Source organism: Sus scrofa, chromosome 4 (genome assembly GCF_054392235.1).
Source record: "Sus scrofa isolate SSC_HxYL_T2T_F1_AM1 chromosome 4, Sscrofa_HxYL_maternal_Yorkshire_Landrace_v2.0, whole genome shotgun sequence".
Taxonomy (NCBI): Eukaryota; Metazoa; Chordata; class Mammalia; order Artiodactyla; family Suidae; genus Sus; species Sus scrofa.
Genome location: NC_139386.1, coordinates 35,535,498 through 35,553,022, shown reverse-complemented (window position 1 = coordinate 35,553,022; position 17,525 = coordinate 35,535,498). Strand labels below are relative to the sequence as shown.

Genomic DNA, 17,525 nt, shown 5'->3' with positions numbered 1-17,525 from the left:
AGCTGAGCCGAGGCTGCAACCTACAATATGGCTCATAGCAACACTGGATCCTTAACCCACCGAGCAAGTCCAGGGATCGAACCTGCGTCCTCATGGATACTAGTCAGATTCATTTCCACTGAGCCATGATGGGAACTCCCAACTTTTGTCTTTCTCTCATGTCTTTACTTTGTTAATTTATGTTTTTATATTTTTAGTATATTCTTCTTTCTTCGGGTTAGTTCTATTATTTTTTTCTAGTATATTGCATGCTTAGCTCTTTAACTTTTAGCTTTTATCTGCTTCTAGTATAAGCATTTAAAATTATGAAATTTACCTCAAGGTAAATTTATCTATATCCCATATATAGGATGTATGTTATTATTTTTATTTTTTGGCTGTGCCTACGGCATGCAGAAGTTCCTGGGCCAGGAACCCAAGAACCCACACCACAGCAGGGACAATGCCAAGTCCTTAACTGTTAGGCCACAAGAGAATTTCCAGTTTTAATTTTTAAAAATTCCCTTATTATTTTTGACCTATGAATATTTGAAAGAGTATTTCATAATTTATAAACATAGAGTGTTTAAAATGCATCTTTTTTGTTATTGGCTTAAAATTTAATTATATTATGATCGGAGAATTTAGTCTACATCATAAGAATTCTTTGAAATGGATGGTCTTGCTTAATGGTTTGATACAGGGTTTATTTTTTTTATTTATCATGGGTGCTTAAAAAGAATGCTACTTTCTTTTTAAAATTCAGTTTGAGGAATTCCCTAGAGATGCAAGAGGGTTAAGGATCCGGCATTGCCACTGTTGTGGCTTGAGTCGCTGCATGGCACAGGTTGTATCCTTGGCCCAGGAAATCAGGCTTTCCATGGACTTGGCCAAAAAAAAAAAAAAGAAAAAAATCAGTTTGGAAAAACATCTTTCTTTAAAGGTAAGGTAACTCATTTTCACTCATTGCAATGCTGAAATTGTAAGGTCTTTTCTTATGTTATCATTTTAATTTTTGCCTACTTTGGTTTCATTTATCAGTATTTGTCTTTTCTATTGCTTTTCTTTAGCGATTTTCTAGAACTGTTCTCAAATTGTCCTCACAATCCCTTATACTCTTAAATTATTGAAGTTCCTAAAAAGTTTGTGTTTTGGGTTATTTATATACATCTATTATAATTTATCATACTAGAAATTATATATATATATATATATATATATATATATATATATTTTTTTTTTAGGGCCTCACCCATGACATATGGAAGTTCCCAGGCTAGGGATTAATTTAGAGCTATGTAGCAGCTGGCCTACGCCACAGCCACAGCAACACCAGATCCAAGTCACGTCTGCAATCTACACCACAGCTCAGGGCAATGCTGGATCCTTAACCTACTGAGCAAAGCCAGGGATCGAACCCACATCCTTATGGATACTAGTTGGATTCATTACCACTGAGCCACCATGGGAACTCCTAAGATTAGAAATTTTAAAATTTGTGAGATTCAGCTAAAATAATAATTAGAAACCCATTGCATATTAACATAACATTTTAAGAATGAACACTAATTAAATTTTCCAAATCAAAGAATTTAGTGAGAAGAGTGCTATTGATTTATATCTTTATAATTCTCTTTAATGTCCGGCTTCATAGATGACAGCTGGGTTCTCATGTCTGCATAATTTAATCTGTTGCAAGATATTATTTTTGTTGGAGTATATTATGAAGAAAATCCTGCTTTACATGGATAGCCAGTTGGAAAAGGAAAACCTATTTTCATAGCCTTTTCAGATAATGGTAGATACTTTTCGATGCTGTGTCGACATTCGGCAGGTGATGGTTTCTTAAAGGTTAGCTGCAATGTGGAAACTGAAATCATACCATGAACTTTCTCTACTCTCTTACATTAAAATCCCTACGTGTGTCTTGCACTTTGAGTGGATCTTTTACCTTCGTGTGATTTTTGTAATGTCAGGCATTGACATTTGGAAATGTTGATTTACAGAATTATTCAGATTTTCCAAATGTTAATATGTTTCATGATGCATTAGCGAAAAATCCCATGCACTAATATACCCATCGGTCTCATCAGAAAATCCGACGGTATTAGGCAGTTGTCAACAGTGGCACAAGCAAGTTTTCAAAAGTTCTTAAGAGCTCAAATTTTATCATTGGCAACAAAGACTGTTAATTGTTTTCCTTCAAGTGATAGATTCACACTTGGTTTGTATTTGAGAAAATGTTGGCCAAACACCCAGCTCTGAAAACATAGCTTGTTGGTTTGTCATTCTATGAGAAAAGAGAGCCAGTTTGGTTTCAACTTAAGCAATCGCATGAGTGCTTTTCTCCGAGGCAATCATTGCTGTTCAGCAGAGCTGCTTTCTGTGTACTGCCCACTTTGTCACACGGAATATTAAAAAGGTGTGTACTCAACGTTTGAGATGAATAAAATTAGTATTTTAAACAACTGCCTCATTAAGGACATTAATTTTTTTGTCTTTTTAGGGCTGCACCTGGAGCATATGGAATTTCCCAGGCTAGGGGTAGAATTGGAACTGCAGCTGTCAGCCTATGCCACAGCCACAGTCACACCAGATCTGAGCCACATCTGTGACCTAGGAACCATGAGGTTGCGAGTTTGATCCCTGGCCTTGCTGAGTGGGTTAAGGATCTGGCGTTGCCATGAGCTGTGGTGTAGGTCACAGACTTGGCTCAGATCCCACATTGCTTTGGCTCTGGAGTAGGCCGGTGGCTATAGCTCCTATTAGACTCCTAGCCTGGGAACCTCCATTTGCCTCAGGTAAAGCCCTGGAAAAAGACCAAAAAAAAAAAAAAATTCTTTTAATTCAACATTTTATTATGGAAAATGTGAAAATACATAGATGTAGAATAGTCTAATGAGCCCAAATATATGAATCATTCAGCTTCATCAAATATCAACATTTTGCTGTGTTTTCCTACTACTGCCTCTCTCAGCTTTTAAAAACCAAATCCCAAACATCATATTCTTCTACCTATAAAAACTTTACTAAAATAAAGACTTTTAAAAGAAATTTAGGTTGAAGTACAGTTGATTTACAGTGTTGTGTTAATTTCTATAGTATAGCAAGTGATTCAGTTATTTGTATATTTAATTTATTGATATAGTTATTTTATATATTACATTTAATTAATATATAATTATATAGATTACATTTAATTTATTAACATACATTTATATAAACATTTATGCATAAACATTTGTTTTATATATTATATAAAATTTTAAAAATATAAAAATTTTTGAAAGTATATTTTTAAATGTAATATTTTTTAAAAATATTACATTTAAAAAAAGAATCTTTTTAAAAATATTCTTTTCATTTTGGTTTATCATAGAACATTGAATAGAGTTCTCTACTGTATAGTTCTCATGGTATAGGGCTATACGTAGGACCTTGTTTTTTATCCATCCTATATATAATAGCTTACATCTGCCAACCCCAGCCTCCCACTCTATCCCTCCCTCAACCCCTTCAGCAACCACAAATTTGTTGTCTATGTTTGTCTGTTTCCATTTAGTTAGCTAGGTTCTTTTGTGTCATTTTTTGCATTCCACGTATAAATGATATCATATGATATTTGTCTTTTTCTGACTGCCTTTAGTATGATAATTTCTAGTTGCATTCATGTTGCCATGAATAGCATTGTTTCATTCATTTTTATGGCTGTGTCGTACTCCATTGTATATATGTACCACATCTTTTTTTTTTTTTTTTCTTTTGCCTTTTTAGAGCTGTGCCCACGGCATATGGAGGTTCCCAGGGTAGAGGTCAAATCAGAGCTGCAGTTGCCAACCTACAGCACGGACACAGCAACGCCAGATCCAAGCTGCGTCTGCTATCTACACCATAGCTCACAGCAACGCCAGATCCTTAACCCACTGATCTCGGCCAGGGATTGAACCCTCATCCTCATGGATCCTAGTCGGGTTCGTTGACCACTGAGCCATGAAGGGAACACATGTACCACATCTTCTGTATCCGTTTATCTGTCAATGGACATTTAGGTTGTTTGCATGCCTTGTCTATTGTGAATAGTGCTGCAAGAACATAGGAGTGCATATATCTTTTTGAATTACAGATTTGTCTGGATATATGTCCAGGAGTGGGATTGCTGGATTGTAGTTCTATCCTTTCTTTTCTGAGGAATCTCCATATTGTTTTCCATAGTGGTTGTACCAGTTTACATTCCTACCAAGAATGTAGGAGGGTTCTGTTTTCTCCACACCCTCTCTAGCATTTGTTATTTGTAGACTTATAAATGATGGCCATTCTCATCAGCGTGACGTGGTACCTCATTGCAGTTTTTAGTTTTTTTTTTTGTCTTTTTGCCTTTTCTAGGGCCACACCCGTGGCGTATGGAGGTTCCCAGGTTAGGAGTTGAATTGGAGCTGTAGCCACCGGCCTACGCCAGAGCCACAGCAATGAGGGATCCGAGCCACGTCTGCGACCTACACCACAGCTCACGGCAATGCTGGATCCTTAACCCACTGAGCAAGGCCGGGTATCAACCCGAAACCTCATGGTTCCTAGTTGGATTCGTTAACCACTGAGCCAGGATGGGAACTCCCTCAATGTAGTTTTGATTTGCATTTCTCTCTTAGTGATGTTGAACATTTTTTGTGTTCCTATTGGCCATTTGTATTACTTCTTTGGAGAAAAATCAGTTTAGGTCTTCTGCTCATTTTTTCAGTTGGATTGTCTGTTTTTTTTGTTGTTGAGTTGTATGAGCTGTTTGTATACTTTGGAAATTAAGCCCTTGTTGGTCATATCATGTGCAAATATTTTCTCCCAATCTGTAGGTTGTCTTTGCATGTTGTTTACAGTTTCCTTTGCTTTTAAATTTGATTAGGTCCCATTGGTTTATTTTGTTTTAATTTCCCATACATTCTTTTTTTTTTTTTTTCTTCAAAAACTGGAAAAAATCCTTGCTTGGATCTTCCAGATTATGACTTTTTTTTTTTTTTTCTCTCTCAGCACTTCTCTATTCAACTCTTACACAGAATTTAATTTTTATTACAGAAATTATGGAGTTTCCGTCGTGGCTCATTGGTTAACGAATCCGACTAGGAACCATGAGGTTGAGGGTTCGATCCCTGCCCTTGCTCAGTGGGTTAAGGTTCTGGCATTGCTGTGGCTCTGGTGTAGGCTGGCGTCAACAGCTCCGATTAGACCCCTAGCCTGGGAACCTCCATATGCTGTGGGAGCGGCCCAAGAAATGGCAAAAAAAAAAAAAAAAAAAAAAAGAAAAGACAAAAAAAAAAAAAAAGACAAAAAATTGTGTATCTTGTTTTGTAACGATTTTTTTTCATAGTAGCCTACTTTGTATGCACAATATCTTCTTTTCAATATTATTTTCCGAATCCAATATTAGGTATTTTCCTCATCAGTAAGATATTTTGTTCATCTTGAGCCTTTTCTTTCATGCTGGGTTCCCTTAAATATCTGGTGATTCTTAGTTCTCCTATGAAAAATAAGAGTTAGACTGCTCCCCTTTCTGAGCTGGCAGGGTTTGTGAGCAGAGTCGCACTCACTCTTCCTAGGTCAGGCTATTCCATTCAGCGGGAGGAGTGGTCACATGTGCCGAGGGTACCTGGAAGATTCCTTTGCATAAGGACAAATGAGGTCCAAGGCGGGGAGTGGAGGCAGGACACATTGGAAGGTTTTCCTGTTGTTTTAAGCTGAGTTGTTTTTTACCCTTAGTTTCCATGTGATAGTTGGAAGTTACTCTAGGCATTTTAGTGCATTATTTATCTCTGGTCCAAGGCCCCCCAAAAGCAGACTCCTGTATTTAAGAAGTGAATGCTGTAGTTGGTTCCTATGAATGGCTTGGTTATAGATGCTGGAGACTGTGGGTTAGAGTTTTCTAGGCTGAGTGGGAAAACTAGTTCTCACTCCTGCCCTAACCCCTCCTGCTCCAGCACAGGTGCAGTCTTCTATCTTTGGTCTCTCCTCTATTCCAGTCTTCTGCCTTCTGGAATTGCACGAAACTTCTGTTTCCACATCGGCCACACGTTTCTATGTCTCTCACCTCAGGGAAATCTTTGAGGGGAAAAATAAACACATGAAATGGTTTTGAGATGGACGCAGCTTTTTCAGAGGCTTTATGTTTTGTGCTGGAGATTAGAGCATAATTTCCTCCAAAGACTGATTCTCTTCTTTTAATTTTAAAAATTGGTTTTCGAATTGACGTTCTTCTTTAAAAATTGTACTTTTGGTCATTTAATATTTCCTAATTATTTAATGTATATTTCTATCACATCAATGATTTAATATTTTTCCACAGGATATTGAAAAACAGATGGCCTCTGTGTCAAACAAAAAATGGATAAGGAGCAGTAGCTACTCCTCCCTGTATACAATTCACTTGTGTCCCTTGCCTACTATGGACCCTACCGAATATTTCAAGCACCTTGGAATTCTACAAATAACTTAAACACCATCTTTTTCTTCAAGGAGCTCATTGACTTCCCCTTTTCACAATTTCTCTAGAACTTTGAAGCTGGACATGATCTCATTTACTTCCATGTAATAATATCCCCTGTCATAGTGATCTCTTGTATGTGGCCTGTTTTCTGGTTGCCTCTTTTCAAGTAACTTTTTTTTTTTTTTTTCCCTGATTCTGAAAATAGAGCCTAGTCAAAAATTGGCCACAGAGAAGGATGCTTAAGAGCTCAGGCTCTGGGATGCAATGCTGGTCTAAGATGACTGCTACGTGACCCTGGTCGAGAAACTTAGCACTGTCTGCTCAGTGTCCCTCTGTTTGTAAAGGACATGATTACTTTGCCCAACTTTAAGGCTATAGCAAAAAATAAATGCGTTAACCCAGGTCAGGGGCTTAGAACACTCTCTGGGATGTGGTAGGGCCGCAATAATTATGTGTGAATTTATCTTCGAACACTATTTGAAAAGTGAAAAAGTAGAAAGAAGAAAATAAAAATTCACCTATTTGTAACGATTAACATTTCAGATTTTGATGTGCACACACACATTAACCAATTTTAGTTATTTTGTAGATTGTGAGCTCTACAAATGGTCTCCATTTAAAAAATTATTTTCTTGGCCTCTTTCTTCTACTTGCCATTATAATATCTTTCTCTGCATAGTTGTTTCTAGTGCTTGATGATGTGGCTTTCCAGTGTCTTATGTACCCCTAGTCCTCTCAGTCGGTCCTTGAGTACTTGGTAGGTGGACTAAGCATGCTTAGGGCTCTAGCAAAGCTAGGGCACTGGTGAGAGAGAGATTACACTTAAATCGATGGATCAGTAGTTTGTAGATGGATTTGCAGTTAATTCATCTAAAATAGAACTATCTTAATTTCAATAGACATAACTTCTGTTTTAACATTCATTATTTTTAGGGAGTTCCCATCGTGGCTCAGCCGTATGAACCCGGCTAGTATCCATGAGGATGTGGGTTTGAGCCCTGGCCTCACTCAGTGGGTTAAGGATCTGGCGTTGCTGTGAGCTGTGGTGTAAGTTGCAGACGTGGCTTGGATCCTGTGTTGCTCTGGTTGTGGCGTAGGCAGGTGGCTGCAGCTCTGATTTGATCCCTAGCTTGGGAACTTCCTTATGCTGCAAGTGTGGCCCTGAAAAGACTAAATAAATAAATAAATAAAATCATTATTTTTAAAAACTGCATTCTCTATGGTTGAGAGCATCACAATATTGGAACTAATCAAATCCTGTCTTAAATAGAACCATCTTCAGCATAAGATTATCATGATTATCCCAGGCTTTGGATTCATTTCTTTTCCTTTGACTTATATATGGATTAGGTCAAGGACAAAAGGTTAAAGGATAAGTGCTCAGTGTAGAAAATTCCTAATCAGTTTCAACCCGTGTTCTAACATGGAAAATATCTGCTATCTCTTGTGATTTGCCTCTGGCAAGCACTGAAAGGAGGGATATTCTTGAAAGTAGCTACTAGTGAAATGACTAACATCATTGGCATTTAAATTGTGACATTAACCCTGGTTAGGATGGTGGGTTCATTAGTTTCCATTTTGAAAGTCATATTTTTTGTTTGTTTTTTAAACAGCTGAACCTGCAGCATATGGCAATTCCTGGGCTAGGGGTTGATTTGGAGCTGCAGCTGCAGGCCTATGCCACAGCAACGCCAGATCTAAGCCTCTTCTGTGACCTACATTACAGCTTGTGGAAATGCTGGATCCTTAACCCACTGAGCAAGGTCAGGGATCGAACTCATATTCTCAAGGACACTCTGCCAGGTTCTTAACCTTCTGAGCCAATGGCAGCTCCCTGAAAGTCATAGTCTCTTGCCGGAGAAAATGGCAGGATTTCTGTAGTCTTTTTTTTTTTGGTTTGGGAAGCTAAAGTGATTACATGTTAGTAACTAGCTACAGTTAATCAGCCCCGAGAAATTGAAGTGGATGAAGACTAAACTCCAAATGCTCAAGATTCAGCATCAGATGAGATATTCTATTTGGAAAATAGAATTCATACAATCTGAAGATAAAGGCGTGACTGTGGCGTAGGCCAGCAGCTGCAGCTCAGACTCGACCCCTAACCTGGGAACCTTACAGCACTGTTCTAAAGGAATAACTCAGATATTCACACATGCTGGTTCATTTACAGATCTTCAAGAAATAACAGAAGTGTTTCTTCTCTTTAGAACAAGTCTATTAATTGCCTCTGCTCAAAATCCAATAGTCTGTTCTCAGTTCTTATTTTCCTTGGATTTTCTTGGCCGTCTCTTACGTCTGTAAAATCTTGCCTTTCTTGGTGTCCAAGATACTGTACAAGGATGGTTCTCTGGGCCACAGAGATGAAGAAATGGAAGCTTAAAGACATAAAGTAACTCATCTAATTTCAACAATTGACAGAGCTGAGATTCAAAAAAGGTTTATTCAACTTCAAAACCATCCTCCCCCTCGATGAAGACAAAAATCTCTGCCCTAAATCCCAAAACAACCCTCTCCCAAACAAAAACCCGTGCCCCTCGAGGAAGTATTCAAAGCATGAATGATGAGAAATAGATTAAAATGGATAATGTGAAGTGGTAACTTCACTGTCTTGGGTTTTGCTTTGTGGTTCCAAGGGAAGTGGATTTCTATCTGGATTTGCTGACTGTTGCTACACATATTTTTAGGAGGTGAAGGTGTTAGGTGCTAAGTTTCCCACACTTCTCCCAGCAAAGCATTCCCTCTGCTGCGAGGCTCTTACTAATGCCCAGGAGCGTGGTAGGTTGTCTGTGTCGGGTGCTTTGGAGTTTGCTTGACTTGTTCCTTATGATCCCAATCACATGACTGCTCCACCTCTTTCACTATGTCAGCTGATGACTCACCTCTTTTTTTTCTCTTCCAACATCAACAAAATGAGGTAGTGGATTCAAGGAACAAATGGAAGGGGATAAAAAATTATGTGTGACCTAACAGGGCCTTAGCTTTGCTGTGAATACTCAGGTGCTCAACTCCTCCAAAGAAGAGCAGGGATCAGGTTTAGACCTGAGGTTTACAGTCCTGTGTTCAAGGCAACCCAAAACATTGCCTGCCTAAAGCTGCAGAAAGGGTATGTAAGAAGCTGCCCCGAGCAGGATTAGAAGAGCCATTCCTAAAGGACAGTGATGAAACCCACCTTCGGAAAGCGTTCCAAACTTCGGTCAAAACTGTTCTGTGAAACGTTGCTTTCTTGGCAAGTCTACATTTTTGCTCCGTCTACCAGAGAGGTTATTCTGTTTTTATCAAACCAAGCTTTATTCAACAGTGCTCTGTACCGGAGAGATTATAATCTATGAAGAAAAATCCACAGTCGTTATGAAGTTAAATGGAAACGCATAAAATTCCTTTGGCATCAAAAATACGGACAGAAACAGCTTGAGAGATTGGGTTTTGCCTGAATTTTTTTTTTTTTTTTTTTTTGTCCATTGCTTAGGTGAGGATTCATCAACCATCTCATCCTAGAGGAAAGGTTGATGCCTTGAGATTTATGAGTGAATGTTTGTACCGGGAACAGATGGACTCAGGGAGGGAGTAGGGACTTGGAGGAAGATTCCAGGGAAAATCTCTCTAGTGAATCAGGACACTACTTAGTGTAAATCAAGCACTGGCTCTTATCCTTCAGCTTGGCGTTACTAAACTTTTGGAAATTAGCCAGTGTTGTAATGAATTACCCTTCCTCCCCACCCCCCAGCTTCTCGCAATCCTCATCTTTTTCAATGGTGAGGCCACTGCAAATAACACAAAGCTCTTCCTTCCTGTAGGACCGAGCCTTGTGGGACGTAAGCATGACATCTGGCCCACACAGGCAAAGATTACGGTTAAAAATCCTCTATTTCACCCTCTAAATGAAGGCTGCAGACCAGGCAGCCAGGCAGCCAGGGGAGCCTCGTAAATGACCTGGAGGGGTGGTGATGGCACTGCCACACATGGGTCCACTACCTCCGCCTTCTTGGTTCAGATCCGGCAATACTGGATCCTTTAACCCACTGTGTTGGGCTAGGGATCCAACCCGAACCTCCATGGTGACCCAAGACACTGGAATCAGATTCTTAAGCCACTTGCAGTTAGATTCTTAACCCACTGTACCACAGCGGGAACTCCAAAGGAATGTCTTTGGATGACCATCAAAGACTCTTAGTGGTTGAATTTCCACTGATCAGTATAGGTGTTACATCTGCGATCCTGTCATTGCCTGTGTCATGTTATTGTAAGTAGATATAGGGGTTTCTGAAATACAGTGTCTCACTGTCATTATTTGGTTTCATTTCAATGAACAAACCTGGGGAGCTGCTGAGGACTGTCGTGGTTTGTGGGTATTTAAGCACATCCAACATCCTCCTTAAGAAATTGCTTTGAGGGAGTTCCCGTCTTGGCACAGTGGTTAATGAATCCGACTAGGAACCATGAAGTTGCGGGTTCGGTCCCTGCCCTTGCGCAGTGGGTTAAGGATCTGGCGTTGCCGTGGGCTGTGGTGTAGGTCGCAGATGTGGCTGGGATCTCGCATTGCTGTGGCTCTGGCGTAGGCTGGTGGCTACGGCTCCGATTAGACGCCTAGCCTGGGAACCTCCATATGCCATAGGAGCGGCCCAAGAAATGGCAAAAAGACCAAAAAAAAAAAAAAAGAAATTGCTTTGATAGTCATTTGCTGCTGTATCGGACTTTAGCTTGGTCAGGATTGACTCCACCCCCTTTTGTCTCTACTTACCATTCTCCACTCTCTGCGACACTTTTTTTTTTTTATAACCTGTAGCGTCTATATACTTATAGTAAGATTCTGTGGCAACCCAGGACTCATACACAGTCTGTGTCATTCTTGTTGCTTCGTATCCCTCTTACCTGGCGCATCTGCAGTGTGTCTTGTTTGCAAAAACGAGGTTTCTTTTACCTTTTTAAACGAAAGGACTTGGTCATTCTATTTTTAGTTTTTTGAGGAACCCCCATACTCTCTTCCATAGTGGTTGCACCAATGTCCATTCCCACCAACAGCGTAAGACAGTTCCCTTTTCTCTGTACCCTCTCTAGCATGTATCATTGGTGGACTTTTTGATGATGGCCATTGTGGCTGATGTAAGGTCTAGCAATCCCACTCCTAGGCATCTATCCAGAGAAAACCATAATTCGAAAAGATAAATGCACTTCAATGTTCATTGCAGCACTATTTACAATAGCCAAGACGGGGAAACAAATATCCATTGACAGAGGAATGGATAAAGAAGTGGTACATATATACAATGGAATATTACTCAGCCATAAAAATAATGAAATAATGCCAGTTGTAGCAACATGGATGGAACTAGAAACTATCATACTAAATGAAGGGCGCCAGGCAGTGAAAGACAAACATCATATGACAGCACCTATATGTGGAATCTAAAAAAAAGGATACAAATGAACTTATTGGCAGAACAGAAACAGACTCACAGACTTTGAAAAACTTACAGTTAACAAAGGGGCCAGGTGGGGGGTGGTGAGAGGGATGGACTGGGGGTTTGGGATTGGCATATGCACCCTGAGGTATATGGAAGGATTTGCTAAGGGGGACCTGCTGTATAGCACAGAGAACTCTACCCAGTATTCTGTGATAGCCTATGTGGAAAAATAATCTGCAAGAGAATGGATATGTGTATGTGTACGGCTTTGTTGTACAGCAGAAATTATCACAACCTTATAAATTAACTATACTTCAATAAAACTTAAAAAAAAAAAGAAAACTAAAATGGAGTTCCTTTGGTGCCTAACAGATTACAAAACCAATTAGTATCCATGAGGATGTGGGTTTGATCCCTGGCCTTGCTCAGCAGGTTAAGGATCTGATGTTGCTACAAGCTGCAGTGCAGGTCACAGACTCGGCTTGGGTCTGGTGTTGCTGTGGTGTAGGTCTGCAGCTGCAGCTCCGATTTGACCCCTAGCCCAGGAACTTCTGTATGCCATGCGTGTTGCCCTAAACGGAAAAAAATAAAAAAAATTAAATGAGGGGACTTGGTCTATACTTGGGTAGCAATTATGGTGTAAATTAAACTAGAAAGAATAGTTTTTAATAGTCATTAACATTGATTAATGTATCACACATTCTTATACATTAGCACTCAGAGAGTTAAATGAAACCTCTTTCCAGGGGTTCATTCTAATATTTGTTAATGAAGAATGATCCAATGAAATGATTAGGTTCCAGGAGTGATTGGATACAAAAAGCCAAGGGTAAAGGGAACCAAATTTTGCTCCGTATACACCACCTTTTAAAGACCGTTACTACTTCCGATGGAAAGTAAAGAAATAAATTAGTGGCTTTATCAACGCAATGTGGCAGTCACGTTGGTTTTGGTTTTGTTTTTTGTTTTTTTGTTTTTTTGTTTTCGTTTTGTTTTTTTGCTCTTTCGGCCCATATCGGCGGCATGTGGAAGTTCCCAGGCTAGGGATCTAATTGGAGCTGCCGCTGCTGGCCTGCGGCACAGCCCCAGCAAGGCCAGATCTGAGCCACGTCTGCGACCTACACCACAGTGACGCAATGCCAGATTCTTTAACCCACTGAGCGAGGCCAGGGATCAAACCCGAATCCTCGTGAATACTAGTCGGATTTGTTACCACTGAACCACAACGGGAACTCCCAGTCGCTGTGGTTTTAATCTTCTCTTCTGGGGGGGTACAAATTCACCAAATAATGTGTGTAATCTTAGTAGGAAAAGGAATACTTCTCTGATAATGAAGCATACATCTCTCTTGCTTTCCCAGTAATAAACGTCTGGTGGCCTTAGTGCCCATGCCCAGTGACCCTCCATTCAATACCCGAAGAGCCTACACCAGTGAGGATGAAGCCTGGAAGTCGTATTTGGAGAACCCGCTGACGGCGGCCACCAAGGCAATGATGAGCATTAATGGTGATGAGGACAGCGCTGCCGCCCTGGGCCTGCTGTATGACTACTACAAGGTAGCTCCCCAGCCCTGCCTCCCTCCAGTTTCTGCCCCCAGGCCCTCCCGTCTCTGGTGGGTTCTTGGTCCCCAGCCAGAGAATGAATGCGATTTCCACACGTGCTGTGCGACCAGCCTCTTCCTGTCCTCATTGCCTCTCTGCTCTCCTGTCTCTGAAGCTCACCTGCATCATCCACCCAGAGGACGTGTTCATTCTGAGATGATTATTTCCACAACCTCTATCCACAAGCATACATTTTATCTACACATAATTCCTACCCCATAGCATGTTGTAAATTCTTGGCTGCTGTTTTTACTTTTTTACGTGTTTTGCTTTTTAGGGCCTTACTCTCGGCATATGGTGGTTCCCAGGATAGGGTTCCAATAGGAGCTACAGCTGCCAGCCTACACCACAGCCACAGCAGTGCCAGATGGGAGCCGCATCTGCCACTTACACTACAGCTCATGCAACACCAGATCCTTAACCCACTGAGCAAGGCCAGGAATTGAACCCACATGCTCATGGAGCCTAGCTGGGTTCCTTAACTGCTGAGCCACAACAGGAAGTGCCATTTTTACTTTTTGATTTTTGGTGAATAAAGAATATTACATTGTGTAGCTGTACCCTAATTTAGTCATTACTCCATTTGGGGGACTTTAGGCTGCTTTCAGATTTTCCATTTTATAAGAAACATCAGGGTTTCTAAATTTTTTCATTTTATAAGGAATATTCCAGTATTGCTTTTGTGGTAGACATTTGCAGCAATTCTAAAATCTAATTTTGTTACAATCCTGTCTCCATTTGTTTCAGTGGGTACAAAATATTTGTTTGGAAAAACTCTTAGAACAAAATGAATGTCATTCACTTGGATTGCAAAAATACCGCCACACAGTACCTTCAAAATCGGAGTGTTTCAGGAAATCCAACAGCAAACAATGGTGTGTCTCAACTAAAAAGGGCTTTATCTGGTCTGACCAGCTCTGTTAGAACCAGTGAAATGTAAAAAATCAAGAAGTATTTACTGAATGAGGATATTGATTGCCTAATATGATTGTTTATGCTGGAATTGGCATGAAGATGAGAATAGCCATGAAATCTACATAATAAAAACAAATAAATATAACAAAACAGAAACAGACTTACAGATATAGAGGGCAAACTAGTGATTACCAGTGGGGGAGGGAAGTGAGAAGAGGTAAGATTAAGTGTAGGGCTCTGAGAGGTCCATACTACTATGTATAAAATAAATAACCTCTAAGGATCTATTGTACAATGTAGGAAATAGAGCTAATATTTTATACCAACTATGCAAGTATAACTTTCAAAACCTGAGAATCACCATGTTGGATGCCTGAAGCTTCCATAACATTGTACATCAACTATAGCTCAATTTAAAAAATAAATGTGGAGTTCTCATCGTGGCACAGTGGTTAACGAACCTGAGTAGGAACCATGAGGCTGCAGGTTCGATTCCTGGCCTTGCTCAGTGGGTTAAGGATCCGGCGTTGCCGTGAGCTGTGGTGTGAGTCAAAGACACGGCTTGGATCTGGCATTGCTGTGGCTCTGGTGGAGGCTGGAGGCTACTGCTCCGATTAGACCCCTGGCCTGGGAACCTCCATATGCTGCGGGTGGGGCCCTAGAAAAGACAATGCATACATACATACATGCATAAGTAAATTGGAGTTCCTATTGGTGGCTGCTGCAGTGTCTGTGAGGATGTGGGTTCAATCCCTGGCCTCACTCTCAGTGGGTTAAGGATTCAGCATTGCCACAAACCATGGTGTAGTTTGCAGATGTGGTGGGGATCTGGTGTTGCTGTGGTTGTGGCGTAGGCTGGCAGCTGCAGCTCTGATTCAGCCCCTAGCCTGGGAACTTCCATAGGTTGCAGGTGTGGTCCTAAAAATAAAAAAAAATTAAAAGTAAATAAAAAGTTATAACTCCCCCCCAAAAAAAACCTTCCAAAATCTCCATTTGTAGCCTAGTCTGTAATTTCTTTGTCGAATGAATGTTTTCCAGGTTTATTTTACTAATTTAGGATATAAAATATTTAAAGGCAAAATATTTACATGATGAGAAACCACAGGGTATAATTTAGGATATAAAACATTTATAATGTGTTTGTCATTATATTTACATTTATGTTTTCTAAGACTATGCAGACTAGCCAAGTTACACGGTTCATTTATTTCCCACTAGCTTTACTATATTTTTTGCTTGGAACTTTAAAGGATCAGTCTTGTTTCCAAAAAGTCTGTGTCCAAATGGTCATTTTCAGGCGTTAGCCCTCTCGCTCACAATTTATATATGCTGGTATTGAAGTTAAAGCAAAGATAAATCTACCTTGAGGCTAGATGTTCTTTTCTGTAAAGAAAAATGTTAATTGGGGAGTTCCTATCGTGGCTCAGTGGTTAGTGAACCCGACTAGTATCCATGAGGATGCGGGTTCGATCCCTGGCCTTGCTCAGTGAATTAAGGTTCCGGTGTTGGAGTGAGCTGTGGTGTAAGCCGCAGATGCAGCTTGGATCCAGTGTTGCTGTGGCTTATGGTATAGCCAGCTGCTACAGCTCTGATTTGACCTGACCCCTAGCCTGGGAACCTCCCTATGCCACAGGGTGTGGCTCTAAAAAGACCAAAAAAAAAAAAAAAAAAAAGTTAATGGAAAAAAATAGAGAGTCTCTTTTTTTTTGAGTATAAACTTTGGGAGGTCAAATTATTGTTAACATTTGCTGCCACACTACCACTTAAATTCTACAGACTTTGCATACCTCTTTGGAAGCAATAATTGATTCTTTTTGTAAAACATATCTCTTTTCCTCATTCCTAAGGTTGGCATCCATCACCCCTGAGGGGACAGTATAGAGAGGGGTGTGTGCGACTCAAGGCAGGACTCAAGAAGTGGTGGTTCCTGTCCTTGGAAACTGCAAAGCCATCTCTTATTATAATACTTGATCCATTTCAAAGTCTTTCCACCTATATTTTAAAAACTGTCACCTCAGGGTCAGTGTAGTGAATCCCATCAGGTTTTATATGTTACATTTTTGCCATCTAAGTGGGATTTACTCAAGGTCACAGGGCAGTCCTGTGTATTCCCAATGTCTATTTCATTACACTGTCTGTTCGTCTTCTTGGGCTGCCATGACACAATATCACAGTTCTGGAGGCCAGAAGTCCAACATCAAGGTGCTGACAGGGTTGGTTTCTGGTGAGGCCTCCGTTCCTGGTCACCTTCTTGCTGTGTCCTCACGTGGCATTTTCTCTGTGCACACACACTCCTGGTATCTCTTCCTCTTCTTAGAAGGGCATTGGTCCTATTGGATTAGGGCCAATAATCCCTCTTATGAACCGATTTAACCTTAATCACCTCCTTAAAGGCCCTGTCTCCAAATACAGTCACACTGGGGACTGGGGTTTTAACATACAAATTTTGGGGGCATACAATCCAGTCCACTAAGTGTTCATCAATGAAAAATGCCTTTTTTTGAATCCATTTGAAAATGGGTTCGAATTTTTAAAATATGCATTTAAGGCTACTTAGATAGTATCCATTATAAAAATAACCAAGAATCTGTCATAATTTAAGAACTCAAATTCTAGACCAGTTTTCCATTCAGTTCTAGCTACTTAGCAGTAGCACTCCAAAGTCATGTAACCTTTTGATTAATTTCAGGCACTTAGAAAAATGTGACAGATTCCATCAGTTCTTTTTAAAAGTGGTTTGATTTCTATAGCTTACTTAATTTTTTCCCCAAGGGAGCTGGTGGTTCATAATCATCTGATTCTAGCCCTAGTGAAAAATATACTTCCCTGGCAAGTTGTTTCCTATCTGTTCTATTGGCCTGGTACTGCTAGAAACCAACTGTTTGGTTTGTTTGTCCATCCATTTGCCCATCTATTTATTCATCCATCTTTCCATCCCTCCATTCATCTATCCATCCATCCATCATCCAACAAGTACTACTTTGCTCTGACCTTCCAGTAATGGTGATAGGCATTATGGGAGTGGGTTGACTATCCAAAGGCAATTGGACCCAAGTTTAAGGCCTCAGAGAGGTCACAGTCCTATAAACCTATATAACCACAGGGAATGGCAGTAAATACTGTAAAAGCAATGTGCTCCAGGAGCAGTGAGGAGAGTAT

At 40.2% G+C, this 17,525-nt stretch overlaps 1 protein-coding gene across 5 annotated transcripts in view; it reads left to right on the top strand.

Moving 5' to 3' along the window:
• GRHL2 (grainyhead like transcription factor 2) overlaps positions 1-17,525 on the top strand; it is a 193,408-nt gene that overhangs the window by 35,291 nt on the left and 140,592 nt on the right. For all 5 annotated transcript variants that reach the window (XM_085021961.1, XM_021090600.2, XM_085021960.1 and 2 more), the window contains one exon: positions 13,211-13,406. In XM_085021961.1, the coding sequence (XP_084878087.1) occupies positions 13,239-13,406 (168 nt within the window). In that variant the 5' untranslated portion in view covers positions 13,211-13,238. The remainder of the gene's footprint in view (positions 1-13,210; positions 13,407-17,525) is intronic.